General features: G+C 59.3%; 1 protein-coding gene across 2 annotated transcripts; it reads right to left on the bottom strand.

Annotated features, from left to right (window-relative positions):
- Positions 1–570: 570 nt before the first annotated feature.
- TLE2 (TLE family member 2, transcriptional corepressor) lies at positions 571–24,568 on the bottom strand. 2 transcript variants are annotated; one of them, XM_058728390.1, is made up of 20 exons: positions 24,273–24,568; positions 24,101–24,198; positions 23,567–23,630; positions 23,129–23,173; positions 20,884–20,946; positions 17,414–17,488; positions 17,008–17,191; positions 16,630–16,649; positions 12,208–12,315; positions 10,879–10,923; positions 10,220–10,369; positions 8,608–8,746; positions 7,695–7,855; positions 6,555–6,631; positions 5,573–5,822; positions 5,121–5,368; positions 4,885–5,032; positions 3,164–3,314; positions 2,193–2,269; positions 571–886 (listed from the first exon to the last, which is right to left on the bottom strand). In XM_058728390.1, exons 1-20 carry the CDS (start codon positions 24,294–24,296, stop codon positions 779–781), a joined length of 2,235 nt encoding a protein of 744 aa, XP_058584373.1. In that variant the 5' UTR covers positions 24,297–24,568; the 3' UTR covers positions 571–778. The 2 variants fall into 2 exon arrangements, with proteins under 2 accessions (XP_058584373.1, XP_058584375.1); XM_058728392.1 differs by having other exon boundaries at positions 17,008–17,188.
- Positions 24,569–25,207: the final 639 nt, after the last annotated feature.

The raw sequence follows: 25,207 nt of genomic DNA, 5'->3' as shown, positions 1-25,207 counted from the left end.
TGTGGGGCACCTGGGCGGCTCAGTCGGTGAAGCGTCTGCTCAGGTCATGATCTCGCGGTTCGGGAGTTGGACCCCCGCGTCGGGCTCTGTGCCGACAGCTCGGAGCCTGGAGCTACTTCCGATTCTGTGTGTCCCTCTCTCTCTGCCCCTCCTTTGCTCACACTCTGTCTCTCAAAAGGGCACGTTAAAACAAAAATGCAAAGGCATAACTAAATAAAAGCCACGTGTGACTTCCTCTCCCCTGCCACGTTGGATCCTGCAGCTACGGGCCCCGAGTGACTCCTCGCCGTCGAGCCCTGCAAACCACGTGGACACGAGCGGCAGAGAAACGTCCGCCGCCTTCAACCACTGAGGTCTGGTGGCTCCTTGCCACCCAGCACCACGTAACCCTGCTGCTCGACAGCACTCCGACTCTCCCGGCCGCCCCTGCAGAATGCAGTCCTCCGGGGTCCAGAGGAGGAAAGGGAGGCTGAGGGACGGGATGCCACTCACCCTCGGCCGCACAGCCTTCCGCGGTAACAGCGCCCAAGAAAAGCAACAGCCCTGGTTCCCCAGCCCAGGACAGAAAGGTAGTTGCGATAAGCACATTTATTTCCCCGAAGTCCACCTGCCCGTCCAGCGCCGTGTCCAGCAGGGGGAGATGGCAGGGAGCGAGCCGGAGGGCAGATGAGGCTTGGCGCTCATGGGTATGAACGGAGACGGGGTGCCGGGCTCTCTGTCCTGGATGCCCCTCCCCCAGGAGCCAGGCCAGGGGCGCAGGAAGATGGGGGGGGGGTGCTCAGTAAACCACCTCGTAGACCGTGGCCTTCTTGTCCCCCGAGCCTGTCACAATGTACTTGTTATTTCCGGAGATGTCACAGCTCAGCACGGAGGATGACTCCTTGGACTATGGGCAGGGGTGGGGGAGGGAGAGAAGGGGAGGTGAGGCGTGGCCGATACTAGCACCGTCTGGTGTCCGGTCCGTGCCCCTGATCGCCCTGCACGACGTTCAGAGGGAAGGGGCAGGGCCAGTGGGATTGGGTGGACAGGTGACAGATCCTGGGAAGGGTGGGTCCCCTGTTCTCGTGACACCAAGAGAGCCGCAACCGAAGCCCCGCCCTTTCCTGGGAGGCTCAGAGAGGGTGTGGACCGGGCACGAGGCCACAGGGAACAGCAGAGGGCCAGCCGAGGCTTACAGCGCAATGACCCTACACCAGCAAACGTTTCCTGTGAAGGACCCGGCAGTAAGTTTTCAGGCTTTGCCAAAGGTCCAAATGAGTCTCTAGCCAACAAGTCCGGGGGCCAAATAAATCTACGTCACATTATCGTCCTTTCGTTTTACACCCCTTTAACGATGTAAAACTCAACTGCACGCCCACTAGAATGGCTGTAACAAAAAAGGACACAATAACAAGTTGTTGAGGACGCGGAGAGTTTTGAACCCGCGTACACTGCTGATGGGATGGAAAAGTTGGAGGACAGTCCAGAGGTTAAACAGCTCCCAGCAATCCCACCCCAAGACCTCTCTGCCCAAGAGCAATGAAAACACGTCCACGGCAGCGCGACTCACAGCAGCCAGAACGCGGAAACAAAGCAGGTGTCCGTCAAGCGGTGGATGGATAAGCAAGACGCAATCCATCCAGACTACAGGCTGTGACCCAACCTCAGGAAGGAAGGGCAGCCTGCCTCCTGCCACCACGTGGGCGGACCCAGAGGACACTGAGCAGTGACAGAAGCCAGACACAGGAGGACACGTCCTGCGTGACCCCATCACAGGGGGTCCCCAGAGGAGTCCCGTCCAGAGAGACAGAGGGTAGACGGTGGGAGCCAGGGGATGGGGCAGGGGGCGGGGAGTCCGTGCTTCACGGGGACAGAGCCTCGGTTTGGGGAGATGGAAAGCTCTGGAGACGGATGGCGGGGGTGGTTACACAACAGTGTGAGTGTGTGTGCGCTTAGAAATGGTCACGATGGCAAGTCTTAATGTATTAAAAAGAGGAAGCACGCACAAAAAGGACCCAGGCTGCACGCGGATGTGGCCCGCAGGCTGCAGTTTGCAGACCCTGCTTTAGTAGCTTGCTGGCTGGTGGGGAAGGGGGGGGACCTCGCAGGACCCGGGGGAAGTTCCGCGGCTTAACCACCAGCTCGGCCACCCCGGGGCCCCTGCGTGCAGCACGTCCTGGCCTGCAGGGATGTGGCTGCACGCGGCTGGGTACCTGGAAAATGCTGGCTCCGTATGGCGTCCTCCAGGCATTCAGTAAGTTGTCTTTCCCGGTGCTCACAAACCAGCGCCCTGGGGGAGGGAGAGCAGGGGGTTCCAGCAGGAGAGACCAGAGGACCCCCCCCACCCCCCGGCTGTGGGCCGCAGGCAGACAGGGTCCAGCAGGCCTGGTCTCTCCCTTTCTCTCTGGCACCTCCGCTCTCACAAAGGGACCAGTGGGCCCCTCCTTCCCCCCCATTTTCCAGATGGTGAAGTCAAGGCCCCCCCCCCCGGGGGCGGGGGCCCATCTGGCCTTCAAGAAGGGGGAGCCCCCAAGAGAGCGTGGCCAGATAAAACATAAGATGCCCAGGTACCTTTGAATCTCAGATAAATCACAAACCATTTTAATACAGATGTGCCCCCAGGATTTCATTATTTATTTTCTTTTAATGCATGTGTGTCCCATGCGGTACTCGGGGCACACTTATGCTGAAAATCATTTGGCTGCTTTTTTTTTTTTTTTTTTTTTTTTTTTTTAGTGTCAGTGTGTCTCAGGCAATATTGGGGATGTATTTGTATTACCAAATCAGTTGCTTTTAAGCGTAAGCATGTCCTGGGTCGCACTTGGGAAAAACTTCCGCTAACCAAAGATTCGTTAAGGTTCAAAATTCCACCGAGGGGGTGCCTGGGTGGCTCCAGTCCATTAAGCGTCCGACTTGGGCTCAGCTCACAATCTCCAGGCTCGGGGGTTCGGGCCCCGCGTCGGGCTCTGTGCCCACAGCTCGGAGCGTGGAGCCCGCTTCGGGTTCTGTGTCTCCCTCTCTCCCTGCCCCTCCCCTGCTTGCGCTCTGTCTCCCGCTCTCAAAAATAAACATTAAACGGAAAGATTCCAGTGCCGCTGGGCGTCCTGTGCTTTGTCGTGGGGCTGTCCGGTGGGTGGGTGTGGGGTTTCGGTCGCCCCGCCCCGCGCCCTCCAGGCACACACACCGCAGGAGGCGAACTTGAGGGCCAGCACGCAGCTCTCGTGGAGGTGCAGCTGGTACTTCTCAGGCTTGCGCACGTGCAGGACCTCCACGTTACTGCTCTCCATGCCCACGGCCAGCCAGTCCTGGTTGGGGCAATGGCCCAGGGAGAAGATCTGGGGGTGCAGAGGAAAGAGGGGACATCGAACCCCCCCTGCAGAGGTTGGAGGAGGCCCAGAGGGGCAGGGGAGGGGCCCGCCGCTCTCCCGCGGCAGCCCTGCGTGGAGAGGCAGCTGGCCCAGGGCCTGGAACGCAGCAGGAACTGCATGTCGGATCATTAATATTAATCAGAATTACACGGAACCCTGGGGCCTCACATCCATTATCTGCTCAGAACGCACAACAGCTCTGGGAGGGAGGGAGGGAGGGAGGGAGGGAGGGAGGGAGGGAGGGAGAGGGAGAAGCCGGGCGAGGACAGTCGCCCCCCTTGAGCAGATGGCAGAAGGGAAGCTCGAGGCCAGGGCTCGCTCAAGGTCAGAGATCCGTGAAAGACGAGGCCTTCGGACTCCCAGCTCGGAACTTTTCCCTGCTTGCCAACACCTCCTTTTGCTTGGATGTGAAAGGACTCAGTGGCCTCATCGTTCCGTGTGCCCCACCCCAAGCGAGGCAGAGAGAGGCTTAACGCCCTGCTCTATCCTAACCCTGTCGAAGTCCTACGGACAGGACGCGTGTGGAAAGAACCACAAATGGACAGCAGAGAGAAGACTGGAAGTTTTCACGTGTGCTCTCCTGCCCGTGCAGAGTTCCTGCACAAAGACGTGGGCCCAGTGGGATGAGAGACACTCACCATGGGGTCCCCAGAGAACAACCCATCTAAGTCTCAGGGCCAGGGGATGAACAGCCATATCCACCTGCACCCTTGAGTTCCTTATCAAAGAAACTTTTAAGCTAAAAAGAAGAGAAGGTAGAACAGAAAGAGTTTGGGCGTTAGCTACTATCTCCAGGCTTCAAGGAAGGGGGCAAAAATGGAGATGGGTTTTGAAGGATGAGTAGGAGTTCACCAATTGGAGAAAAGGGAAGGAAAAGCATGTCAGCTAGAGGGAACAGTAAGTGGAGAGGTCTAGATGCATCTGAGGGCATGGTGTGTGTGAGAGGGACTAGAGCACAGAGGCCTTAAATGTCAGGCCAAGAAGCTCCCGTCTTGCCCCCAAGGCAGTGGGAGAGAGGATCTGGGTGACTCTGTTCAGCCGTGAGGAGTCTCCAGATCCTGTCCAGCTCCTTCACTTCATCCTTTAGCCTGGATTCTCACAGAGCCCTCAACGGAGACCTCTCTGCCCAACTCCTATGTCAACCTCTCCCTGTCGACCTAGATCAGTGGCTCCCCAGTGGGTCCTGGGGGGTGGTCAGGAGCTCTCAGTCGGGTCAAGAGATTGAAGGCTGGGAAGAGAATTGGGCTACCGGAGAAGAGGAAGGAATGAATGGGGGCGTGACTTAGCAAAAGCATCTGGGAAAGTGATCCGAGGGTCTTAGTAGACCCACAGCTTACTCTGAATCAGTGCCTTTGTGTTTCCATGGGGTTGGGGGCAGGGTAAGGCCTATGGATTTGTGAGAAGGACAAAAAAGATGGACACGGTCACAGGTATCTGGTCCCCACTCAGTTTCTGGAAGTGAGTGCCTTGTGGGGAGGGGAGGGGGCTCCGGATTCCTGAAGCTTCTATCGCCCTCCCGGCAGACCCACTGCGGCACCTGAGAGCAGAAATCGTGCTGCTGCAGCTGGCGGCCCTCCCGCAGGTCCCAGCAGCGCACCGTGTTGTCCAGACCCCCGGTCCAGAGCCGAGTGCCGTAGTCGGAGATGTCGATGCAGCTGGCACCATCGGTGTGGCCCTGGAACTGCCTGGAGGGAGAAGGGCCCAGGCGTCAGGCGACCGTCGTGGGGCTGGTTCTGCTCCAGCGCCGAAGCGAGGGGCGCGGGGGCCACCCACCTGACCATGGTCTGGTTCTGCAGGTCCCAGACCACGATGTTGCCGTCGCTGCAGCAGGAAAAGCAGACCTTGGCGTCGGGGCTGACGGCCAGGGCGTAGCAGGCCGGGGCCGAGGAGGTCAGCTCGGCCTTGATGCGCGGGGTGGGCGCCGCCAGGTCCCAGATGGACAAGGTGCTGGCCTCCCCTCCCACGATCAGACTGCGGCCGTCCGGCAGCAGCTTGCAGGAACGGATATAGTTGTCCCGGTTCTGGGGCGGGAGAGAAGCGACGGTGTGGGGCTGGCCCTCCCCGACGGGGCCTCCCCCCCCCCCCCGACGGGGCCTCCCCCCCCCCCCCCCCCCCCGAGAGCGCCCCCCAGCCCGCCCCCGCTCTCCCCGAGCCCCGCCCCCAGTGGCCCGGAAATCCCGCCCCTGCGGACAAGCCCCGCCCCCGCCGGCGGGCCCCGCCCTCACCAGGCAGTCGAGCTGCGCCACTGGTGTCTTGGCGCCCGGCTGCCCCACGTCCCACACTTTGACGCAGCCCTTGCCGCCGGTGTACACGTGCTGCGTGGAGCCGCTGATGGTGACGGCGCAGACCACCTCGCCGTGCGCCAGCGTGTGCAGCTGCCGCGCGTGCCGCGGGATGCCCGCGCCCACCAGCGCGTCCGAGGGGAAGGGCACCGGCTGCATCTGCCCGTCGGCAGACACGTGGAAGGAGTAGGCCCTGCACGGGGAGGAGGGCGGTGACGCGCGGGGAGGGGACCGCCCTGGGGGTGGCGGCCCGGCCGGGTGCCCGCCCCGCTCCGGGGGCTCGGGGCCGGGGGGGCGGGGGGGGGGAGGGGGGGGGGGGGAACCCTGGATCCCAGGTGACAGACGGGACAGTCAGCGTGGCCTAGCCCGTGGCCCGCAGCCTGGCAAGCAGGCACTTAGTAAATGCGTGTTGAGTAGCGAGGATCCAGGGAGACGCCTTGAGAGCTCCAGAGACTGGGACCCATTGGGAGCCCCCAGCCCCGGGTGGCCAGTTAGACTGAAATCGATTTACAACTTCAGTTTCTCAGTGGCGAAAGCCACAGGTGGCCAATGGCAGTCAGGTTGGACAGCTGTAGGTATAGAACATTCCCATCATGGCGGAGAGTTCCTGGGTACTTGGGGCTGCACCGCCCTGGGGTTGGCGGGGGGCACTCTGCGCACTGTAGGATGTACAGCTGTATCCCAGGCCCCATAGAGGCCGGATGTGGGCCTGACCACCAAAAATGTCAAAGACATGCCGAATGTCTCCGGGGTGGGGGTGGGGAGGGCAAAAGTACCCCCCACCCCCGTTTCTGCATTTTTCTTGTTACATACCTCTCCAGAGAGCTCCTCCAGAGACTTTCTGGAAAGACAGCAGGGAACCCCAGCCCCCACCCTACAATGTAAGCACCGGACAGGAGGCAGGGATCCCTGAGCCAATACTCACGGCTTCCCCCCAGGGATAGTGGGCAGGGAAGAGGAGATAGACGACCCTCGGAGATGTGGATGAGACTCAAATGCCATCTGCCAAAATGCCAAAGAGGAAGGGTCCTAGGGCAGGTGACTCAAACGCACCTCTGCCTTCCCCCATGCTCACCTGCCATATTTCTCTGTTTATGAGAGGATCCCCAATCTGATCCCCAGTCAGCCCCTCCCTAAGAAGGCAGAGATGCCCTCTCCTCCCGCTGCACTACAGACAGGAGAGCAGAGGCTTGCACTTGAAGGAACCCCAAAGCCTCTGCCCAGGGAATCCTAGAATCCCAGACTCGGAAGGACCCCGAAGAGTCTGACCGGCTCTAGAGCAAGAGTTGGCAAACTCTGGCCCCCTGTTCGTTTTTGTAAATAAAGTTTTATCGGTACAAAGCCACACCCGTTCATTTCTATGTTGTCTATGGTGGCTCTGAGCTATGAAGGCAGAAGTGAGTAGTTTTGACCCAGACCAACTGGTCGGCAAAGCCAAAACCATTTAATGTCTGGCCTCTTGCAGAAAACACTTGCTGACCTCTTTTGCACAACATCCCTTGGGTCTGGGATGTCCCCCGTGACAGCATTTTCTTCCCTCTGGAGGCACCCTTGTCTACTCCAGGGTGGCTCACTCTGTCAGCCATCTGTCCTTGTGCTGCCCTCTGGGGCCCACCCAGTCCCTGTCTGCTCCCTCCGCCCCAGCTCAGGGTCTCAGGCCCTATTCCTTCAACTCCTTCTCATGAGACCTCGCTTCCAGTCCTCTCCCCAGGTGAGTCCCTCATCAGTAATCTACCAGAATCATCGCAGCCCCTTAAAAATCAGGGCCAACAACTGTATGCCCTCTGCCGGGAGGTTGAATGGGCCCCTTGTGCCCCGTGGCCGGGGCTCCCTGCTCCTCATAATGCGGCATAAGCACAGCTGCTCTTTCCAGTTATATGTTACTTGTATTAAGCTTGTGGAGCTCCTGAGACCTTCAGATCCTCTCCCCGCATGCGCTTGCCAAGCCAGGATTCCCGTCCCTTTCCCTATCCCCTTGTCTCCTCTTGTGTAACTGGTTTCTCCTCCCGGCCCCCAGCCCCTGTGCCCTCCGATACCTCCCGGTGCCCCCACACTGAGGACTCACCATGGGGGACCGTCCATACACCACAGAGCCGCTGACCTGGGGGGACAGGTGGAGGCTAACGTAGGAGCTGGGCACAGAGAGGTCCCCGTTAAGGGCGCTGTGGGAGCTCAGGCTGAAGGACGTGGTGAAGGGACTGGACAGGGTCAGGGGGCTCCTCAGGGCTGAGTGAGAAGAGACAAAGATAGGTCTTCAGACACCTTGGACCCAGATCCGGCCTTCCACTGCCTTGGCTGGTCTTTCGGGGCTGCTGCGTTCCGGTCCAGCATCCACCACACCCTGTCATATGTCCAGATGTTTGAGAATACCGTTCCCTCTGGCTCATATGCTGTTCCCTTGCCTTCCTCGGTTGCTGAACTCCTACTCACCCTTCGACACCTAGACCCAAAGTCCAGCAACATCTCAGGAACATCACTGAGCCTGCTCGCCCCACCCCTAGCCCGTTCTGGCTCTCTGCCTCTATCCCTGCCACGATCACACGGGGCTGGAAGCTTAGGGGTCTGAGTCTCCGTCCCCACCATCTGGGAACTCCTCAAGGGCGCGTTCCAGGGCTGATTTCTTTCTGGGAACCCAGAACCAGTGACAGCAGAGCCCACGTTAACGAGGGGGGACCTGAGGCTCAGAAAGTTTGAGTCGCTTGCCCAAGGTCATGCGGCTGACGAGTAGTATCCAAGGCGGGCCTCAAACCCCAGGCTGTCTGACTCCAAAGCTTGTGTTGTCCGTGCAGAAGGCTAAACCTCTTGAGTAGATCGCTTCCCCCCTGGGCCTCTGTTTCCCCAACCATCCAGCCAAGACAGGAAACCGAGGCCCGGGGTGAGGCGGCATTGGGCTCAGAGTCCTGGAAGGGGTCAAGGCCATCCCAGGGCTGAATCCAACCCCCCAGAAGAGACCTGTTCAGGCCCCAGTGGACACTCACCGACACTGTCCGTGCCAGGCGTTGGCTTGGTAGCAAGCTGGCGGAGGTGACTGGCTGAGCTGGGCCCTGGGGTGGGCGCGTCCTGGGGCGGGGAGGAGTCGCAGGACTTGGGGGCGGGAGTGCTGGCGGGAAGATCATTCTGGGGAGAAAGGTCGGGACTGAACGCCCCACCCCCACCCTGGCACCAGCACCTGGCCCCCTGCTGCCCACGATCTGGTGAGAAATTGACACCTGAGGGGGGAGCTAGGCGGGGGGAGGTGTCTGCACGCCAAGCACGTGCGGTTCAAGGGCATGGGCCCCACCGCTGATGCCCTGAGCACAGGGACACGCGGGGTCCACAGGCCGGGAGCGCCAGGCGGGCAGCAGAGTGGGAATGGGCACGCACTGCCCGCAGGGCTGCACACGGCGTGGGGGGGGCGGGGGGGGGGGGACCGGCACCCGCTGCCAGAGCCCAGCGGGCACATGACCAGGTATGAGGAGTGCGGGTGTAGACAGGCCTCAAGCAAGGGCACACGGGGCAGGGAGCGGGCATTGCGGAGGAAGGCGACAGTCGGAGGACTCGGGAGGAGGGGAGCACAGGCCTGCACCCAGGCGAGGGACCGGCAGCCAGCACTGGGGTGCCCCTGGCTCTCAGGGGGCGGGGTGCCCCTGCAGCTGTCTCTCCCTGCGGGGACACCTGAGGAGAGGGGGAGGGGATCTCCAAGCAGGAGCACACGGGCTGTCATCTCTCTGCTGTCACCTCCTTTGCCTTTCAAGAAACTTCACGTCCCCGTCCCGTCTTTCCACTACACAATCACGTGTTTCCTGCCAACCCCACTCCACCAGGGGGAGTGGGTGGGGACACGTGGGACAAGGGAGGCCTTCTGGGGGCTTCTCCCGGAGAGCAGAGCTGCCCCTCCCCCTCTGGCCTCCCGGAGTGGAGGAGGTCACAGGAGATGCAACCGTCAGCCCCAGCCTCTGCGGTTGCCATAGCAACCTGCTGGGAGGGGAGGCCTAGAAACCGACGCACTCTCTGGGTAAGCGCAGGGCAGGGGTCTGGGGAAGATTTGGTGAGGGCAGGGGTGGGACCAAACGGAGCCCGGCTGTGAATGCCTAAGGGGCGTGCTCTGAGGGGTTCCTACACCTGGCACTGGGAAAGTTGTTCCCATAGTAATGCTCTTGCCTTTCGGGAAGGGGGGTGGGGGGGGAAGGGGGGTGGGGGGGGACGGGACAACCTCTCAGGTGGGGCTGCTGTATCTCCCGCTTCTCCAAGGCTTTAACACTTGCCAGGCTGGAGTCAGTCCCAGAGCAGCCATTCTGCAGCTGAGTGTGTTTATTTCCAAGGGATTTCCTATTTATTGCAAGAGATGCTTCCCTTTCTCCCTAAGAGGGTGAGTGGTCTTTTGATATGTATTTAGGTTCAACAGAGCACGTGGACTTGGGGAAAACACCTGGATAAAGTCGAGGCAGATTTTAGGAAGGTGGCAAATAATCATGAAGGAAATGCTGGACAACCCGCTGGAAAGACCCCAGCCGGGCTGGTTTCTCCTTGCTCGACATCTAATCCGGTGGCATCTGTTTCCAGGTCCCCAGGGTGCGTAAAGTGAGTTTCAAGGCCTCCCCTACTCCTTACCAGGACAAGCTCCTTGGCTCTGGGGAGCGGGGAGCCGAGGCTGGAAGCCAAAGAGGCCGGACTGTCCACGAGGTCCCGACGGGCGGGGACGCATATGGGCGCCTTTCCACATGGGGTGATAGCTGGGCTGGGGGGCTCCGAGGGTTGGTCCTGGGTTTGAGGAGGTGACATTGAGTGGAGGTGAACTGGGCAAAGAAGGAGAGCCCCTCTCTATATACCCCTCCCCAACCCCACCCTGCACTCCAGCCTGGGTCCCTACGATCCACCTTGGGAGGATTATGAACCCCCCCCCCCGCCCCTGTGCCTTACTTTACGCATCTGTAAAATGGGATTGATAGTACCTACTCCATAAACCCACATAGAAACGACTGTGTAAGGGCTTGGCTCTGTTGTCCCCCATTAAACAGATGGGGAAAAGTGAGGCCAGGGCCGGATGCTACTTCTGCTGCCCATTGCCAGGGTTCTCTGGGCCTCAGTTTCCCCACCTGTGCTATGGAGAGGGGGTCAGCCTGGGGTGTCCCTCTATCCCCTACTCACCCTACCCCCACATCACCCTCAACACAGCCATCCACAGAGGGGGCCAGGACCCCCCCTCTTCCCTCTGGGTCCCCCAACACTCGGGAAAGCCTGCCACCCTCTGTGCCCAGGCCCCGACTCACCTCGTCCACCACCAGGTTGTAATCGCTCTTGTCTTCGTCACTCTCCTGGGGGGACACGGGGGAAAGAGCTTGCCCTGGCCATGCCGCTACCTCCGTGCCCCCTTACTGATCCCAGGAGACCGCCAGCCGCGGTCTGACCGGGATTCTGGGGCTTCAGAGGCCCATGTGCTTAGTTCAGAAAGAAGGCTGCCATTTGCTCAGGTGCAAGGGGTTGGGGGCGGGTCTCTCATGGAGAAAAAGGAGGGGATGGAACTTAGGGCCCAAGACTTGCTGTGGGGCCCCGAGCGCCTCCCGGCCCTCCCTGGGTCCCAGTCTCCTCCTCGGTGACGGGATGGGACGTCCCGTCCGGGGTGGTCCCCGTCCGGGGACCAGGACTCATCCATAAACTCCCAACTGGCTCTCTCTCCACGGAGCCAGTCAACCTCTCGGGATCGTCTGCCCACCACCATCCCCATGGCCTAGCACAGACCTCATCCCCTCCTTAGGCTCCTGGCCTTCAGCCTCGCGCCCTCCAGGTAGCCTTCCAAGCTTGCCCCAGAGGACTTTCTTTACACCTGTCCCCACATCTGTACTACGTCCTTCTATGGCTCCCCACTGCCCTTGGGAGAAACCCTGGCGTGTGGGGCTGCCCTCTGGTCTGGCTGGAAAAGCAAGGGAAGACCAAGGCTGCAGCCTGAAGGCCACATCTCCCAGCAGGGGCGGGGGGGGGGGTGGGGGGGTGGGGTTGACTGCCCCCTGCCCTCCACCCCCCGCCCCGTCCCCAGTTTTCTTCTTTAAAATACCCGTTGCTGACGGGTATAGAACAAGCTGCTATGTTTTTTAAAGATCAAAGGCATCTCTGAGAAACAGCAGGACTGGCCAACACTGGGCCTGCCAGCAGGCAGCTGGGAGGAGAAGGCTGTCCCTGTAGATGGGACAGGTGCTTTCCAGTCAGCCAGTCCCAGCCCCAACTTGCAGCCTGGCCCCTGGGGCGCCAGAGTAGAAACTGCAGGCGCAGTGAGGGGCGGGGGTGGTCCTGACCCAGGAGGAGGGCCCCGGAGAGAGTATTCTGTGCCTCGTGGAGGGGCAGAGGGAGGGGAGTGCCAGAGCGCTGAAGAGCCGGAGCCAAAGCCAGGAGGTGGGCAAACAGATATGTGCCCCAGAGGCTACGGAGACAGCAACTGGGGTTGGGCCTGGCCCCACAGCTCCTCTCCTTGTTCAGTGCTCCGTGCCCAGTGGGGAGCTATGGAAGGCCCCAGAGTGAGAGAGTCGCGGCCAGAGCTGGGCTCTGGGAGGCCCTGAGGGGCGGGGCTGGGGGGCCCACCCATCTTCCGCTTGCCCCCCACTTACATAAGGTCCCGACAGATCCTTGTCCTCAGCTCGCGGCTTCCCACTGCCCCCTGGGCCACCGGGTCGCACCTCTTCCACCACGCTCTCAGGGGGGGAGGGGGACGCGCTCTGCAGAGACACAAGGGCCGGAGAAAGGGTCAGGGCCCTGGGGCCCCAGACTCCGTCCCGGCCCAGCCCAGACCGAGGGTCCCCAAACACAGTTATTAGGATCTGTGCCTCAAGCTTCCCATCTGGGAAATGGGACCTTCCAAGGGCAGACTCGATGCTAAGGTCTTGACCCCACAGCAAGTTCTTTGGGGAAGTGACGATTAATCCCATTGCACAGACAGAGAAACTGAGCCTGAGGAAGACAGGGCTGCACAGCGAATTAGGGGCCGAGGCAGGATGCCCAGCCAGCCCACCAGATGTCGACAACCAACCTTCTAAGGTCAAGGGCTGGGTGTGCCAGCACAGACACACAACATCAACCTGCCTGTGTGCCCTCGGACAGTTTTCTCCTTCCCTGGGACTCAGTCTCTCCAGCTGTACACAGGGGATGCCCCACACAGTGATTTCTCAAGCACTGCAGTTCTGGAACCATTTCTTCAACTGAGATCTTATCTTGAAGCCTGATTTCATGGGCAGATAAGACGTTGGGCCCTGAGAGCTGGGTGGCTCTGTGCAAACCGCACACAGGATTCAAAGCCACGTTCAGCAGGATGGGCCACTAGGAAATAAAGCAGGCCACAGATGCAAAAGCGTGCAGCCGCTTAAAAAAGAAAGCAGAGGGGCGCCTGGGTGGCTCAGTCGGCTGAGCGTCCGACTTCGGCTCAGGTCAGGATCTCACAGCTCGTGGGTTCGAGCCCCACGTCAGGCTCTGGGCTGATGGCTCAGAGCCTGGAGCCTGCTTCCGATTCTGTGTCTCCCTCTCTCTCTGCCCCTCCCCCACTTGCTTTCTGTCTCTCTCTCAAAAATAAACAAAGATTAAAAAAATTTTAATAAAAAAATAGTAAAATAAAATCTCTTGTTAAAGATAGTTTTAAAAAGTGTTTTTATTTTTATTTTTATTTTTTTGAGAGAGAGAGAGAGAGAGTGAGGGGGAGGGGCAGACAGAGAGGGAGACGGCGGATCCCCAGCAGGCTCTGCCCCGACAGCAGAGAGCCCGATGTGGGGCTCGAACACGCGAACCGCGAGATCGTGACCTGCGCTGAAGCTGGACGCTTAACCAACTGGGCCACCCAGGCGCCCCAAAAATAACATCTTAAAAAAGAAAAAAACAAGTAGAGACGTTAGAGATGTGACAGCACGGAAAGATGGCCTCAATGCATCACCGAGGCGGAAATCAGCCGGCAGAGAGGCTTCTCATTGGCTCTGAGACCTCGGGCAGGTTACGCAACCTGTCGCACGCTCAACCCGTGTCCCGTGGATGACCCCGGGGATCATCGCAACAGTGCCCGCCTCCCAGGGTTGCGGGGAAGATACAGCGAGCTGCGGACGCTTAGCCGGACGCGGGGCCCGGCGCGCGGTGAGCCCACGTTCGTGCAGGGAAATTCAGAAACGCACAGGATGTCCCTGAGTTTCCCCCCACTCGGCACTGTGGGGGCTGAGCAGCGACCCTGGCCCCGCCCACTCGATGCCAGGCGTACCCCTAGTCGTGAGAGCCACAGAGGTCCCCAGACACGGGCTGGTGTCCCCTGGGGGCGGGATCTCTTGTGCCACAACGGCTGCTTCCTCATACCCCTTCCCTCTCTGGCAATTATGTTCCCACCACGGAGCCTCTGCTGCCTCGAACCTGTGTCTCTGTGTGTGTGACACGTGTCACACAGGGGAGAAGTCTGGAAGGAGGCGCTCCAAAACGACTGGGGTCGTTCAGGAGACTTGGATGGGAGGGGGCTCGGGGCAAGGGTCAGGGGGTCACGGTCCCTTTACGGGGTTGAACAGGGTCCACCAAAGTTACGTGCCCACCCAGAACCTCACTAGGAGACCTTGTCTGAAAGTAGGGTTTTCGCAGAAGTGATTAATTGCGATGAGGGCACAGTGGGTCCGGGTAGGCCCTAATGCAATGGGGCTACGGTCCTGTTTTTTCAGGTTTTTAAATGTTTGTTTATTTTTGAGAGAGATAGAGGGCAAGCGGGGGAGGGGCGGAGAGAGAGGGAGACACAGAATCCCAAGCAGGCTCCAGGCTCCGAGCCGTCAGCACAGAGCCCGACGCGGGGCTCGAACTCACGGACCGCGAGATCGTGACCTGGCTGAAGTCGGCCGCTTAACCGACTGAGCCACCCAGGCGCCCCGGACTGGTGTCCTTAAAGGGCAAGAGACACACAGGGGAGAAGCCACGTTGAGGACAGAAGTAGAGATGGAATGATTCAGCCACAGGCCAAGGAGCCCCAGGCCCAGAGGCCACCAGACGCTAGAAGGGCTCACAGCTCGGTTTCAGATTTGTAGCCTCCAGAACAAGGAAGGGAACAAACCCGTGTTGTTTTAAGCCATGCAGTGTGTGCTAATGTGTTCTAACAACCGTGGGAAACGAGTGCAGCCCCCTTTCCACACGGTCCCCTTCTCTGTAGGAATTGTCTTCGAGGCACCTGGGGGCTCAGTCGGTTGAGCTTCCGACTCGTGATTTCGGCTCAGGTCATGATCTCACAGTTGATGGGTTCAAGCCCCGCGTCAGGCTCTGCACTGACAGCTCGGAGCCTGCTTGGGATTCTCTCTCTCTGCCCCTCCCCGGCTTGCGCTCTGTCTCTGTCTCTCAAAAATAAATTAAGGGGCGCCTGGGTGGCTCAGTCGGTTAAGCGGCCGACTTCGGCTCAGGTCATGATCTCGCGGTCCGTGAGTTCAAGCCCCGCGTCGGGCTCTGGGCTGATGGCTCAGAGCCTGGAGCCTGTTTCAGATTCTGTGTCTCCCTCTCTCTCTGACCCTCCCCCCGTTCATGCTCTGTCTCTCTCTGTCTCAAAAATAAATAAACGTTAAAAAAAAAAATTAAAAAAAAATAAATTAAAACATTAAAAAAAATGTTTTTAAGCAGTTGTCTTATATTTTTAAAATATTTTCTATATGATATATATATATATTTATATAATTATATAATGTATTATATATTTTTATTTTTGAGAGAGAGAGACAGAGTGTGAGCAGGGGAGGGGAACATACGTGTCACACATAACAGAGACACGGGGATCGAGATGCCCATCTCTAGGCCCAGCGAAGACTGAGGGTCCCCACCGCTGTTCTCAAGATCTGTGCCTCAAGCTTCGCATCTGGGAAATGGGACCTTCTAAGGGCAGAAGCCATGTGGTCGTGACAACCACAGATGTCCCCAGACACTGCCCAGTGTCCCCGGCGGCAGGGGGTGGGAGTGGGGGCCCGGTGCAAGCCAAGATGAGCTCTAAGAGCGAAACGCATTTGGATCGTGGAGATTTAGCACAATAAAAAGGACAAAAAACATACCATTAGTAGTTTTTATGTCGATTATACATTGAAATATTCTGGATACATGATGTTAAGTAAAATATACTATCGGAATTCATCTCATCTGTTTAACTTTTTAAACGTGGCTACGAGAGGGGCGCCTGGGTGGCTCAGTCGGTTGGGCATCCGACTTCAGCCTAGGTCATGATCTCGCCATTCCCAAGTTCGAGCCCCACGTCGGGCTCTATGCTGACAGCTCAGAGCCCGGAGCCTGCCTCGGATTCTGTGTCTCCCTCTCTCTCTGCCCCTCCCCTGCTGACGTGCGCATGTGCTCTCTCTCTCAAAAATAAACGCTAAAAAATTTTTTTTAATTTAAAAATATAAATAAACGTGGCTACTAGAAAATGTGCAGTCACATAGTAGATTGTGATGCTGCGAACAAAGGCAAAAAAACCACACGGAACCCCCCCCCCCCAACACACACACACCAAGCTCACAGCACAATGACGGATGCTGGGGAGACTGTGGGCTGCACCCGTGTGCGGTTTCCTGCATCCTGTACTGTGTTTTATCCGAGACATTACGGTTGGGGGAGGCTGGGTAAAGGGTACACGGGGCTTCCCTGCACTTTTCTTTGCAATGCCCGATGCATTGGTAACTGTTTCCAAATTAAGCAGTTTTTTAAAAAATCACACACAGGGCTCACCTCTATTTCCATTGGGCACCGCTCTGATAGATGGTGATATCGAGTGGATGATGGATAAGTTCATGAGCGGAAGGTGCCACGTGCGTGCATTTATTCAATGGCAAAAAACAAAACAAAACCCCCCAAAACCAGCTCACGATTGAAAACCTTCCATAAAGAAAACTCTAGCGGTAGGGGCATCTCCTATACCAAAACGCTCCAGACGACCCAGCTGGAACACTGGGCGGGCGTCCTGCTGGGAGGACCTTAGCAGCTCAGAGCCACTGGCTTCAGCCACATTCGAATGCAAGGCCAATATCACACAAGTTCCCGGATGCCTTTCGACTTACCCTGCTCCGAGCTCTCTCCGCTGGCAGGTTGGAGGCGAGGCAGAGAGAGAGAGAAGGAGAAGAGGTGAGGGTTTCACCGCCCATGGTGCCAGAGGGCACACCCCTCCAGCGTTGATAGAGCCCTCTTCCGGGCTCAGGATCTCCCTTCTCCAACACCCTTGCAAAGGAGTGGATCGTTCCTTTCCTGAACCATTCAGGTAGATGCCCAGAGAGGGGCAGTAACTCGCCCCAGGACACACAGCCAGTGGGGAGTGAAGTTGACCCCGACGGCCCTGCAGGCCCTCTCCTTCACTCCCTCACACTTAAGTCCCGGTGCCACCCTCCCCCCTCCCCCACCCCCTTCCCCCAGCCAGGGCCGCCCCGTGCTGCCCCGCTCACCTCTGGGTCCCTCGGCCTCCACGCCTGCCCGGTCTTCCTTGGCAACGGCGGCCAGCTGAGCCTGGGCGGCCAGGGCTCCGGACAGGGCCAGCAGCCCCGTGGCACTGCCACCCACCAGGCCAGTGGGGCGAGGGGTGAGGGGCACGGGGGGAGCATGGTGAGACAGTGGCTGGAGCTGCTGCTGCTGGAGAGAGGAGAGGTGGGCCGGGGCCAGGCCACACGGGCGCCCAGCAGGGCCCCTGGGCTGGGGGGGGGGGGGGAGTAGTGGGGGTCCCCCAGAGTCTCCAGGGAGGCCGGAGCCCAGGCCAGCTGCCCGCCCGGCACCCTCCAGCTTTAGCACCTACTGGGTGCCGGGGACCCAGGGGTGGGGTCTCCCCAGGGCAGGGCAGGGGCTGGGCGGACTCACCCCGATGAGGCTGTTCAGCTCCCCCACGGTCACCTGCTTGGCCCGCTCCACGGCTTGAAGCACCTGTTGCTGATGCTGGGAGGCGGGGGGCCGGGAAGGGGGGTGCTCAGGCTCCCCGTCTGCTGGGAGCCCCCACCCAGCCAGGCAGTGCCCTCTGAGGCCCCCCGCCTCCCTCCACCCCATCCTTGTTCCCTGAGCTTTGTTATTTCTCTTCTCTCTCCCTTTCCATTTTATTTTCTTTTAATTTTTTTAGTGTTTATGTTTATTTTTGAGAGAGAGACACAGAATATTTGAAAAAGACACACACACACACACACACACACACACACACACACAGGGTGCACGACCGGGGGAGGGGCAGAGAGAGAGGGAGACACAGAATATTTGAAAAAGACACACACACACACACACACACACACACAGGGTGCGCGACTGGGGGAGGGGCAGAGAGAGAGGGAGACACAGAATCCGAGGCAGGCTCCAGGCTCTGAGCTGTCAGCATAGAGCCTGACGGGGGGCTCGAACCCACCAACCGTGACATCATGACCTGAGCCAAAGTTGAACTCTTAACTGACTGAGCCACCCAGGTGCCCCTAAAACTTTTTTTTAAGATTTATTTTTGAGAGAGAGAGAGAAACAGAGTGAGAGTGGAGGAGGTGTAGAGAGAGAGGGAGACAGAAACTGAAGCAGGATCCAGGCTCTGAGCGTCAGCACAGAGCCCAACGCGGGGCTCGAACCCACCAACCGTGAGATCATGTCCTGAGCTGAAGCCGGACGCTTAACCGAGCCACCCAGGCGCCCCTCTCCCTTTCCATTTTAAACCGTGAAACAAACACAAAGCCAAAGAAACAGGCACACAAGCGCAGTGAAAACCAGTAATTATAAATCGGGGTTTCCTGGGGCACCTGGGTAGCTCAGTGGGTTCTGTCCGACTTCAGCTCAGGTCACGATCTCACGATTTATAGGTTCGAGCCCCGCGTCGGGCTCCATGCTGACAGCTCGGAGCCTGGAGCCCGCTTCGGCTTCTGTGTCTCCCTCTCTCTCTGCCCCTCCCCCACTCACGCTCTGTTTCTCTCTCAAAATTAAATAAACACTAAAAAATGTTTTAAAAATAAATAAATAAAAAATCGGGGTTTCCAGATCAGCGTCTCCCTCAGCACCATGGACATTGGGGCCAGGTCGTTCTCTGTGGGGGCATCCTGGGTGCTGTAGGGGGAGGCGGGGCTGAGCAGCATCCCCGGGCCCCCCTACCTCCGTGCCAGGAGCACCCCTCCCTCAAGGTGACAACCACAAATGTCCCAGACGTTGCCCGGAATGCCCTGGGGCAACACGGCCCCCAGCAAAGAACCAGCATCCAAATCAGCACCCAGGTAAACCACCCAGGTCAAAAAGTAGAAACTGGCAGGGGCACCTGGGGGGCTCAGTCCACTAAGTGGAGACTCTGGATTTCAGCTTAGGTCACGGGCTGCACGTTGCTGGTGCAGAGCCTGCTTGGGATTCTCTCTCTCTCCCTCTCTGCCCCTCCCCTGCTCATCCTCTCTCTCTCTCTCTCTCAGAAACAAATGGATTTAGAAAAAAAAAAAAAAAACGATTTAATGTGTAAATGGCCACATGTGTCTGGTGGCTCCTGTATAAGGCTGTTTATCCACACTCCTGAGGTCAGGGGTTTGAGCTGCTCCCCCTGAGGACGTGTGAGCCACAGGAAGCTCCCGTGTGTGGCACACCTGTGTGTCAGCGTGTCTAAGCCAAGGGTTGGTAAACTTTTTCGGCAAAGGGTCACAGAGAATATTTTCCGCTTTGCAGGTCAGAAGGTTCTTGTCTTAACTTCTCTGCCATTTTATCAGGAAAGCTGTCACAGAGATCATGCACGTGAGTGGGCATGACCCTGTGCCAATAAAACTTTATTAACGAAACAGGCAGAGGGCACGCCTGGGTTGAGCATAGGACTTCGGCTCAGGTCAGGATATCGTGGTTCGTGGGTTCGAGCCCCGCATCAGTCCCTGTGCTGACAACTCAGAGCCTGGAACCTGCTTGGGCTTCTGTGTCTCCCTCTCTCTCCGCCCCTCCCCTTCTCACCGTCTTGTCTCTCTCTCTCTCTCTCAAAAATAAACATTAAAAACATTTTTTAAAAAACCAAAACAGGGGCGCCTGGGTGGCGCAGTCGGTTAAGCGTCCGACTTCAGCCAGGTCACGATCTCGCGGTCCGTGAGTTCGAGCCCCGCGTCGGGCTCTGGGCTGATGGCTCGGAGCCTGGAGCCTGCTTCCGATTCTGTGTCTCCCTCTCTCTCTGCCCCTCCCCCGTTCATGCTCTGTCTCTCTCTGTCCCAAAAATAAATAAAAACGTTGAAAAAAAAAATTTAAAAAACCAAAACAGGCAGAGGGGGGGATTTGGCCCTTGGACTGCAGTTTGCTGAGTCTCGATCTAGAAGAATGGAGTCGCTGGGGCACATATGTGTGTCTTTATTCACTTCTTAGTTTTTTTTATCTTCATTTCTGCCATTTTCTCCCTACTCACTAAGCCACCTTGTCCCCACCCCCGGCTTCAGACACTCTCAGTCCAGCCACGATATCCCTCCATCCCAAGCTTCCAGAAAATCTCAGATTCAGTGGGGTCCAAAATTTTTGTTCCCCATCACACTGAGGGTGCCCTACTTATCCACCCTGCAGTGGAACCTGCCCTCATGTCTCTTGTGGACGGAATGCTCCGGATGGAAGCAGGGGCGGCTGATGCAAAGGTCCTGAGGCTGGCACGCACTCAGAGCATTCTTAGAAAGGCTGATTTTTTTTTTTTTTAAGTTTCAGTGAGCTGTTCACACTGCGTATTACTTCACCTGCCCTGACTCCAGCTTTTTAAAATTATTATTGTGGTTACAAATACATAAGCATTATCCTCGTAACCATTTCTAAGTGCACAGCTCAGCAGCAGCAAGCACATCCACGTTGTTGTGCAACCATCCGTCTCCAGAACTTTCCATCTCCCCAAACGGAGACTCTGTCCCCATGAAACACTGGTTCCCCGCCCCCTGCCCCACCCCTGGCTCCCACCGTCTACTCTCTGTCTCTGTGGACAGGACGGGAGTCCTCTAGGGACCTCCTGTGAGTGGGATTGGACAGCATTTGTCCTTCGGTGACTGGCTTATTCCACTGGACATATGTAAGGGCTGACTTTTATTGGGTGCTTCCTTAGCACCCAGTATCACCCTTGCACGGATCAGCTTGTCTGATCACACACAACCACACAGACAAGGCAAGCCGCCAAGGGCACAAGGCCAGGATTCGGACCCAGGCAGCCTGGTTGCACCCACTTGTCACCGTCAGCGATCACCTCCCTCCGCCCCTGAAGCCCCTGCCCCAGCCCCGTACCCTCCAGGCCACCCAGCAGAACCAGTGCCTGTGGCATCGGCATCGGCATCGAGCCAGCCCCCCGCCCCCCATCTTCCAGCTCCCCTCTGTCCCAGCAGCCCACTCACCTCCTGGGTCAGGAAGGGGATAATCTGAGCACAGATACCACTGAGGCGCTTCACAATCTCGGCCTGGCAGGAAACAATGAGGAGGAAGCTTGGAGGGGGTGGGGGCACTGAAGCCAGAGTGGCACACAGGCTCGGGGGCAGACGGAGGGGCTGCTGAGGAAGTGATCTGCTGAGCTGATGCCCAGGGCGGCCTTGAGCCGGAAGGCAAGGACAGATACACCAGCCGCGAGGCGTCATCGACAGATTCCCAGGAAGCAGCCACGTAGACGCCCAACTCAGATGGGGTACTTAGAAGCCGTGGGGTCCTCATAAACAAAGGAGTGGCGCTCACCGGGCCCGCGTCTCTGGGTCTGGGTCTCATCTGCAAGCTGAGGCCACTGCCAGGCAGAGACCCCCATGTACCACACTCAGGAGGAGGGCTTTGTAGTGTTGGGATAAAAAATCTGTTTACTTTGCTTTGTCCCCAGTTCCTGGCACAGAGGCTCTAAAACTCTTGGGATTTCTCAGTGATGGGTAACGGCAAGGGGGGGGGCATTTTTCTGTCCTCAACAAGCCCCTTTCGATCATACCTGAGTTTACTAGAGGGATGAAGGGTGAGCTAATCACCGATGGCCAGTGATTTAATCAGTGAGGCCTGTCCAGTGAAAGAAAGCTCCATAAATGTCTGTAACTGGGTTGGTGGAGAGCTTTGGGGGGGTGACCGCATGGAGGTTCTGGGAGTGTGGTGCGCCCCCGCCCCCTGCCTCCCCTGCACCTCTCTAGCCCCTGGCTGTGCCTGAGTTAGATCCTACATAACAAACGGGTGATCCAGGAAAGTGAACCGCTTCCCTGAGTTCTGTGGACTGTTCTGGCAAATTATTGAACCTGAGAAAGGGATTATGGGAACCCCTGACGTGTATATATAGCCGGTTGGTCGAGTGTGGGCCAGAGACCCAGACTTTTGATCGGCACGTCCAATGGAGGCAGCCTGGTGGGGCTGGGCCCTGAACTTGGTGGTGGTGGGGGGAGGGGGTCCACACTAACTCCAGGCAGAGAGTGTCAGAACTGAGCCAAATCGTAGGACATCTGCTGGTGCCAGGGTGCGAACTGGTTGGGGTGCAGAAAACCCACATATTTGGTGTCAAAGTATAGGGGGTGCAGTAGAGGGAAATCCAGGGAGTGGAGTAGAGACAGTCTGGTCTTACTTGCAGGTTTCATCGGGGGCAGGGCCTGGGCCAGGGGTGCCCCACGGGGGCTGAGCACAGCGGGGGCTGTGTGGGTGGGGACGGGGGGCAGCTAGGGCATATCCAGGTGTGTGCCCGGCCAGTCCATGCTTTTCTTCTTGGCTTCTGCCTGGATTAGAGGGGTGCTGGGTGCTGGGTCTGGGCAGAGTTTGAATTCCCAGCAGGAGGACAGAGACTGGGTCCTAGCACATGCCCCTCACCCTGCAAGAGAGTCTATTTCACGCACCCAAGGGACCACACCATGCTCCAGGCGGACGAGCCCCCTCCAGCACGCACCAGGTCCCGTAGAGCCCGCACATCCCAGAACAGCACACCAGGGCAGGCACCCCCAGGCACCCCACCCTCTCAGCCCACCCCCCTCCTCTTCCCACCCAGTAGGCTCCGCCCACTGCCCTGATAGTCGCAGGGACCAAATCTAAGATTCCATCAACCTCAGAATCTTTCAGGGCCCCTCTTATCTATCAGAGAGCCTTGAGTTCAGCCTCGGGTTGGAGGGGTCAATCTTGAACAACCGGAGCCAATTTCGGAACCTTTTGGTCTAACTTAGAACCTTGAATCAGACTTAGAAGCTCAGGAGAGTCTCAGAACATCACGGTCAACCTCAGAACCTTCAAAGCAGCAACAGAAGCTTGAGGTCCATCGCAGACCATCAGGTTCCACCTCCAAACATCAGACCCTGTGGGCTGAAGGGGACCTCCTCCAAGACCGTGTGGCCGGCCCCCACCCTGGGACAGATGTCTCCCCTACCTCCTCCCTGACCTGGCTGCCAGCCTCTGCCATAAGCCCTGCTTGCCCAGGACACCTGGCCCCTGCCGTCCCTGCCCGCTTCTTGCCTCTGCCGAACCATATCTCTAGAAGTTCAGAAGTGTTTTCCTTTCCTCCGTGAGGCTGAAATCGGGTAAGACCCCTGTTCCCTGGGTCTGCTTTGCCCCAGACTGCCAGATCGCTGGGTCTCTCCTCAAGCTCCAGACCCTCACCCTTCCCACTGAGCACCCCCCTTCCCGACCCCCCACCACTGTTACCTGCTTATGCATTTCAATGTTGAGCCCGTAGGACATCTCATAGTACTAGAAAGGAAAAACTCCGTTGGGATGTACGCCGGGCCAGTGGGTGCCCAGCCCCGCTCAGGGCCATGCTGGGTTTTCCAAGGGCTCCCAGGCTGGGGGATCACAGCGGGGAGCAGAGCCTCCCAGCCCCCTGGGAGCCCAGAGGGCAAGACCAGAGGAAGAAGCAGGGAGGGGGGGCAGGTAGGAAGTGCCCAGAGACCCTGGCCCCTCAGAGATGCCAGTGGGGAGAGGGGACATCCTTGTCCCATTGTTTGTAAGAGTTGGGGGGCTCCCAACTTACAGACAGGGAAAATGAGGCCCAGAGTGGCAGGGTGAGTGGGGATTCACACCCCAGGCGCTTTTACTCACAGGGAGCCCTCCCGCCGCCCCATCCTGGCGCGAAAACCCCCTCACCATGACATAATGTCGCTGCATTTCCGTCTTTTCACTGGCCAGCTTCTCACATTCCAGCTTGAGGCTGGAAAGGAGACGGGGCATGGGGGTCCTGCTCCGCCCCGCCTCTACCCCCACCCCGCCCCCACCCCGCGAAAGACCCAGGGACACCCCATCTGGGCCAGTTTCCAAAGCGATGGGTTTGGCTCTTGGCCCCCTCCCCACTTCCTCATTATCGGCCCACCTCCAGGTCCCGGTCCCTTCCCGCCCCTTCTCAGGCTCCAAGTGTCCCAGCACTGACGGTCCCCAGCCACCTCAGCTGCGCTTCCACCTGGAAGCCCTCCCTCGCCCCTGGGGGAGGGGGGGTCTCCCTCGGCCCCGCACCCTGGAGGCCCCGCCCCCGCCTGGCTGCGCACCCCCCTCCCCCCCCCTCCCCCCCGCCCCGGCCCCCAGCGGCCCGGCCGCTCTCCCCGGGGGCGCCCAGGTGGGCTCCCAGGTGGGCTCCCGGGTGGGCTCCCGGGTCCCCCGGGGCGGGGCGCCCCCGCCCCCCCTCACCTGTGGTACTGAGCCTGAAGGAACTGGAATTCTTCTTTGATGCGGTCGCAGATCTCCAAGATCGAGAACTTGAAGGGCTGGCCGGACTGAAGCGGGGTCTGGGGGGGACGGCGGCGTCTGAGCTCCCGGACGCCCGCGCCCCCCACCCCGCGCAGCCCGGGCCCCCACTCACCGGGTGCCTTCCCTGGGGGTACATCCTGCCGGTCCGCAAGCCCCCCACCCACGCCGCCGCCGGAGCCCGACGATCCGGGGGCGCGAGGCGGCGGCGGGGTGGGGGGGGCGAGGCCGGGGGGGGGGCTGCCCGAAGAAAGGAGGAGGGGGCGCGGCGGCGCGGGGCAGGCCCCCCCCCCGGGCGCGCGCGGGGGACGGGGACGCGGAGGGGCGCGGGCCGGGTGGGGGGCGCGCGGGGCGGCGCGGAAGGTCGCGCGAGCCGCGGCCGGTGTCGGCGGAGGCGCGGGCGGCGGGCCCCGCGCGGAGCCGCCTCCCTCCGGCGGGGCTCGGCCGGGAGCCGCGGGCAGAGCCGCCTTAAGGTGGCGCCGCCGCCCCCGGCCCGCCCACCCGGCCCGCCCGCCGCGCCCCTGTCACCTCCGGGCTGCGGGCACCCCCCCCTCCCCCGGGAACCCACCCCTTCCCCCACCCCGGGCCGGCGACCCGTGGGGAAACTGAGGCTCGCGCCCAGTCCCCCTCCCCCTCCCGGAACGTCGTCTCCCCCCCCCCCCCCCCCCCAGGGCCCAAGCGAGAGACACGCAAGGAAACCAAGAAATACCTGGGGGCCCACAGTGGGGAGCAGCGTGGCGGGGAGGGGACAGCTGGGGTCAGAAATGGCCTTTCTGAGGGAGTGGGCTAAGACGTAGGACACCTGCGTCTCTCTGGGCCCCTCTCTGGGCCTCAGTATTCCCACCTGTAAAGTGGCAGACACAGGGGCTGCTTTTGCCCAGGCGGTACATGAACAGCCCTCAGCCTGGCCTGGCACAGAGTAAAAACCCCCACAGGTGGGATTTGGTGTTTCCACTGCTACCTCCAGCAGACTGGGCTGTCTCCTCCCTCAGACTCAGCTCCCAGGAGAACGGCAGTTGAATCCCTGCCCTCAGACTCAGGTGTCTGAGG

This window comes from Neofelis nebulosa, chromosome 4 (genome assembly GCF_028018385.1).
Source record: "Neofelis nebulosa isolate mNeoNeb1 chromosome 4, mNeoNeb1.pri, whole genome shotgun sequence".
In the NCBI taxonomy this organism is placed as follows: domain Eukaryota; kingdom Metazoa; phylum Chordata; class Mammalia; order Carnivora; family Felidae; genus Neofelis; species Neofelis nebulosa.
The sequence above is the reverse complement of the archived record's forward strand: the minus strand, read 5'-3'. Positions and strand labels throughout refer to the sequence as shown.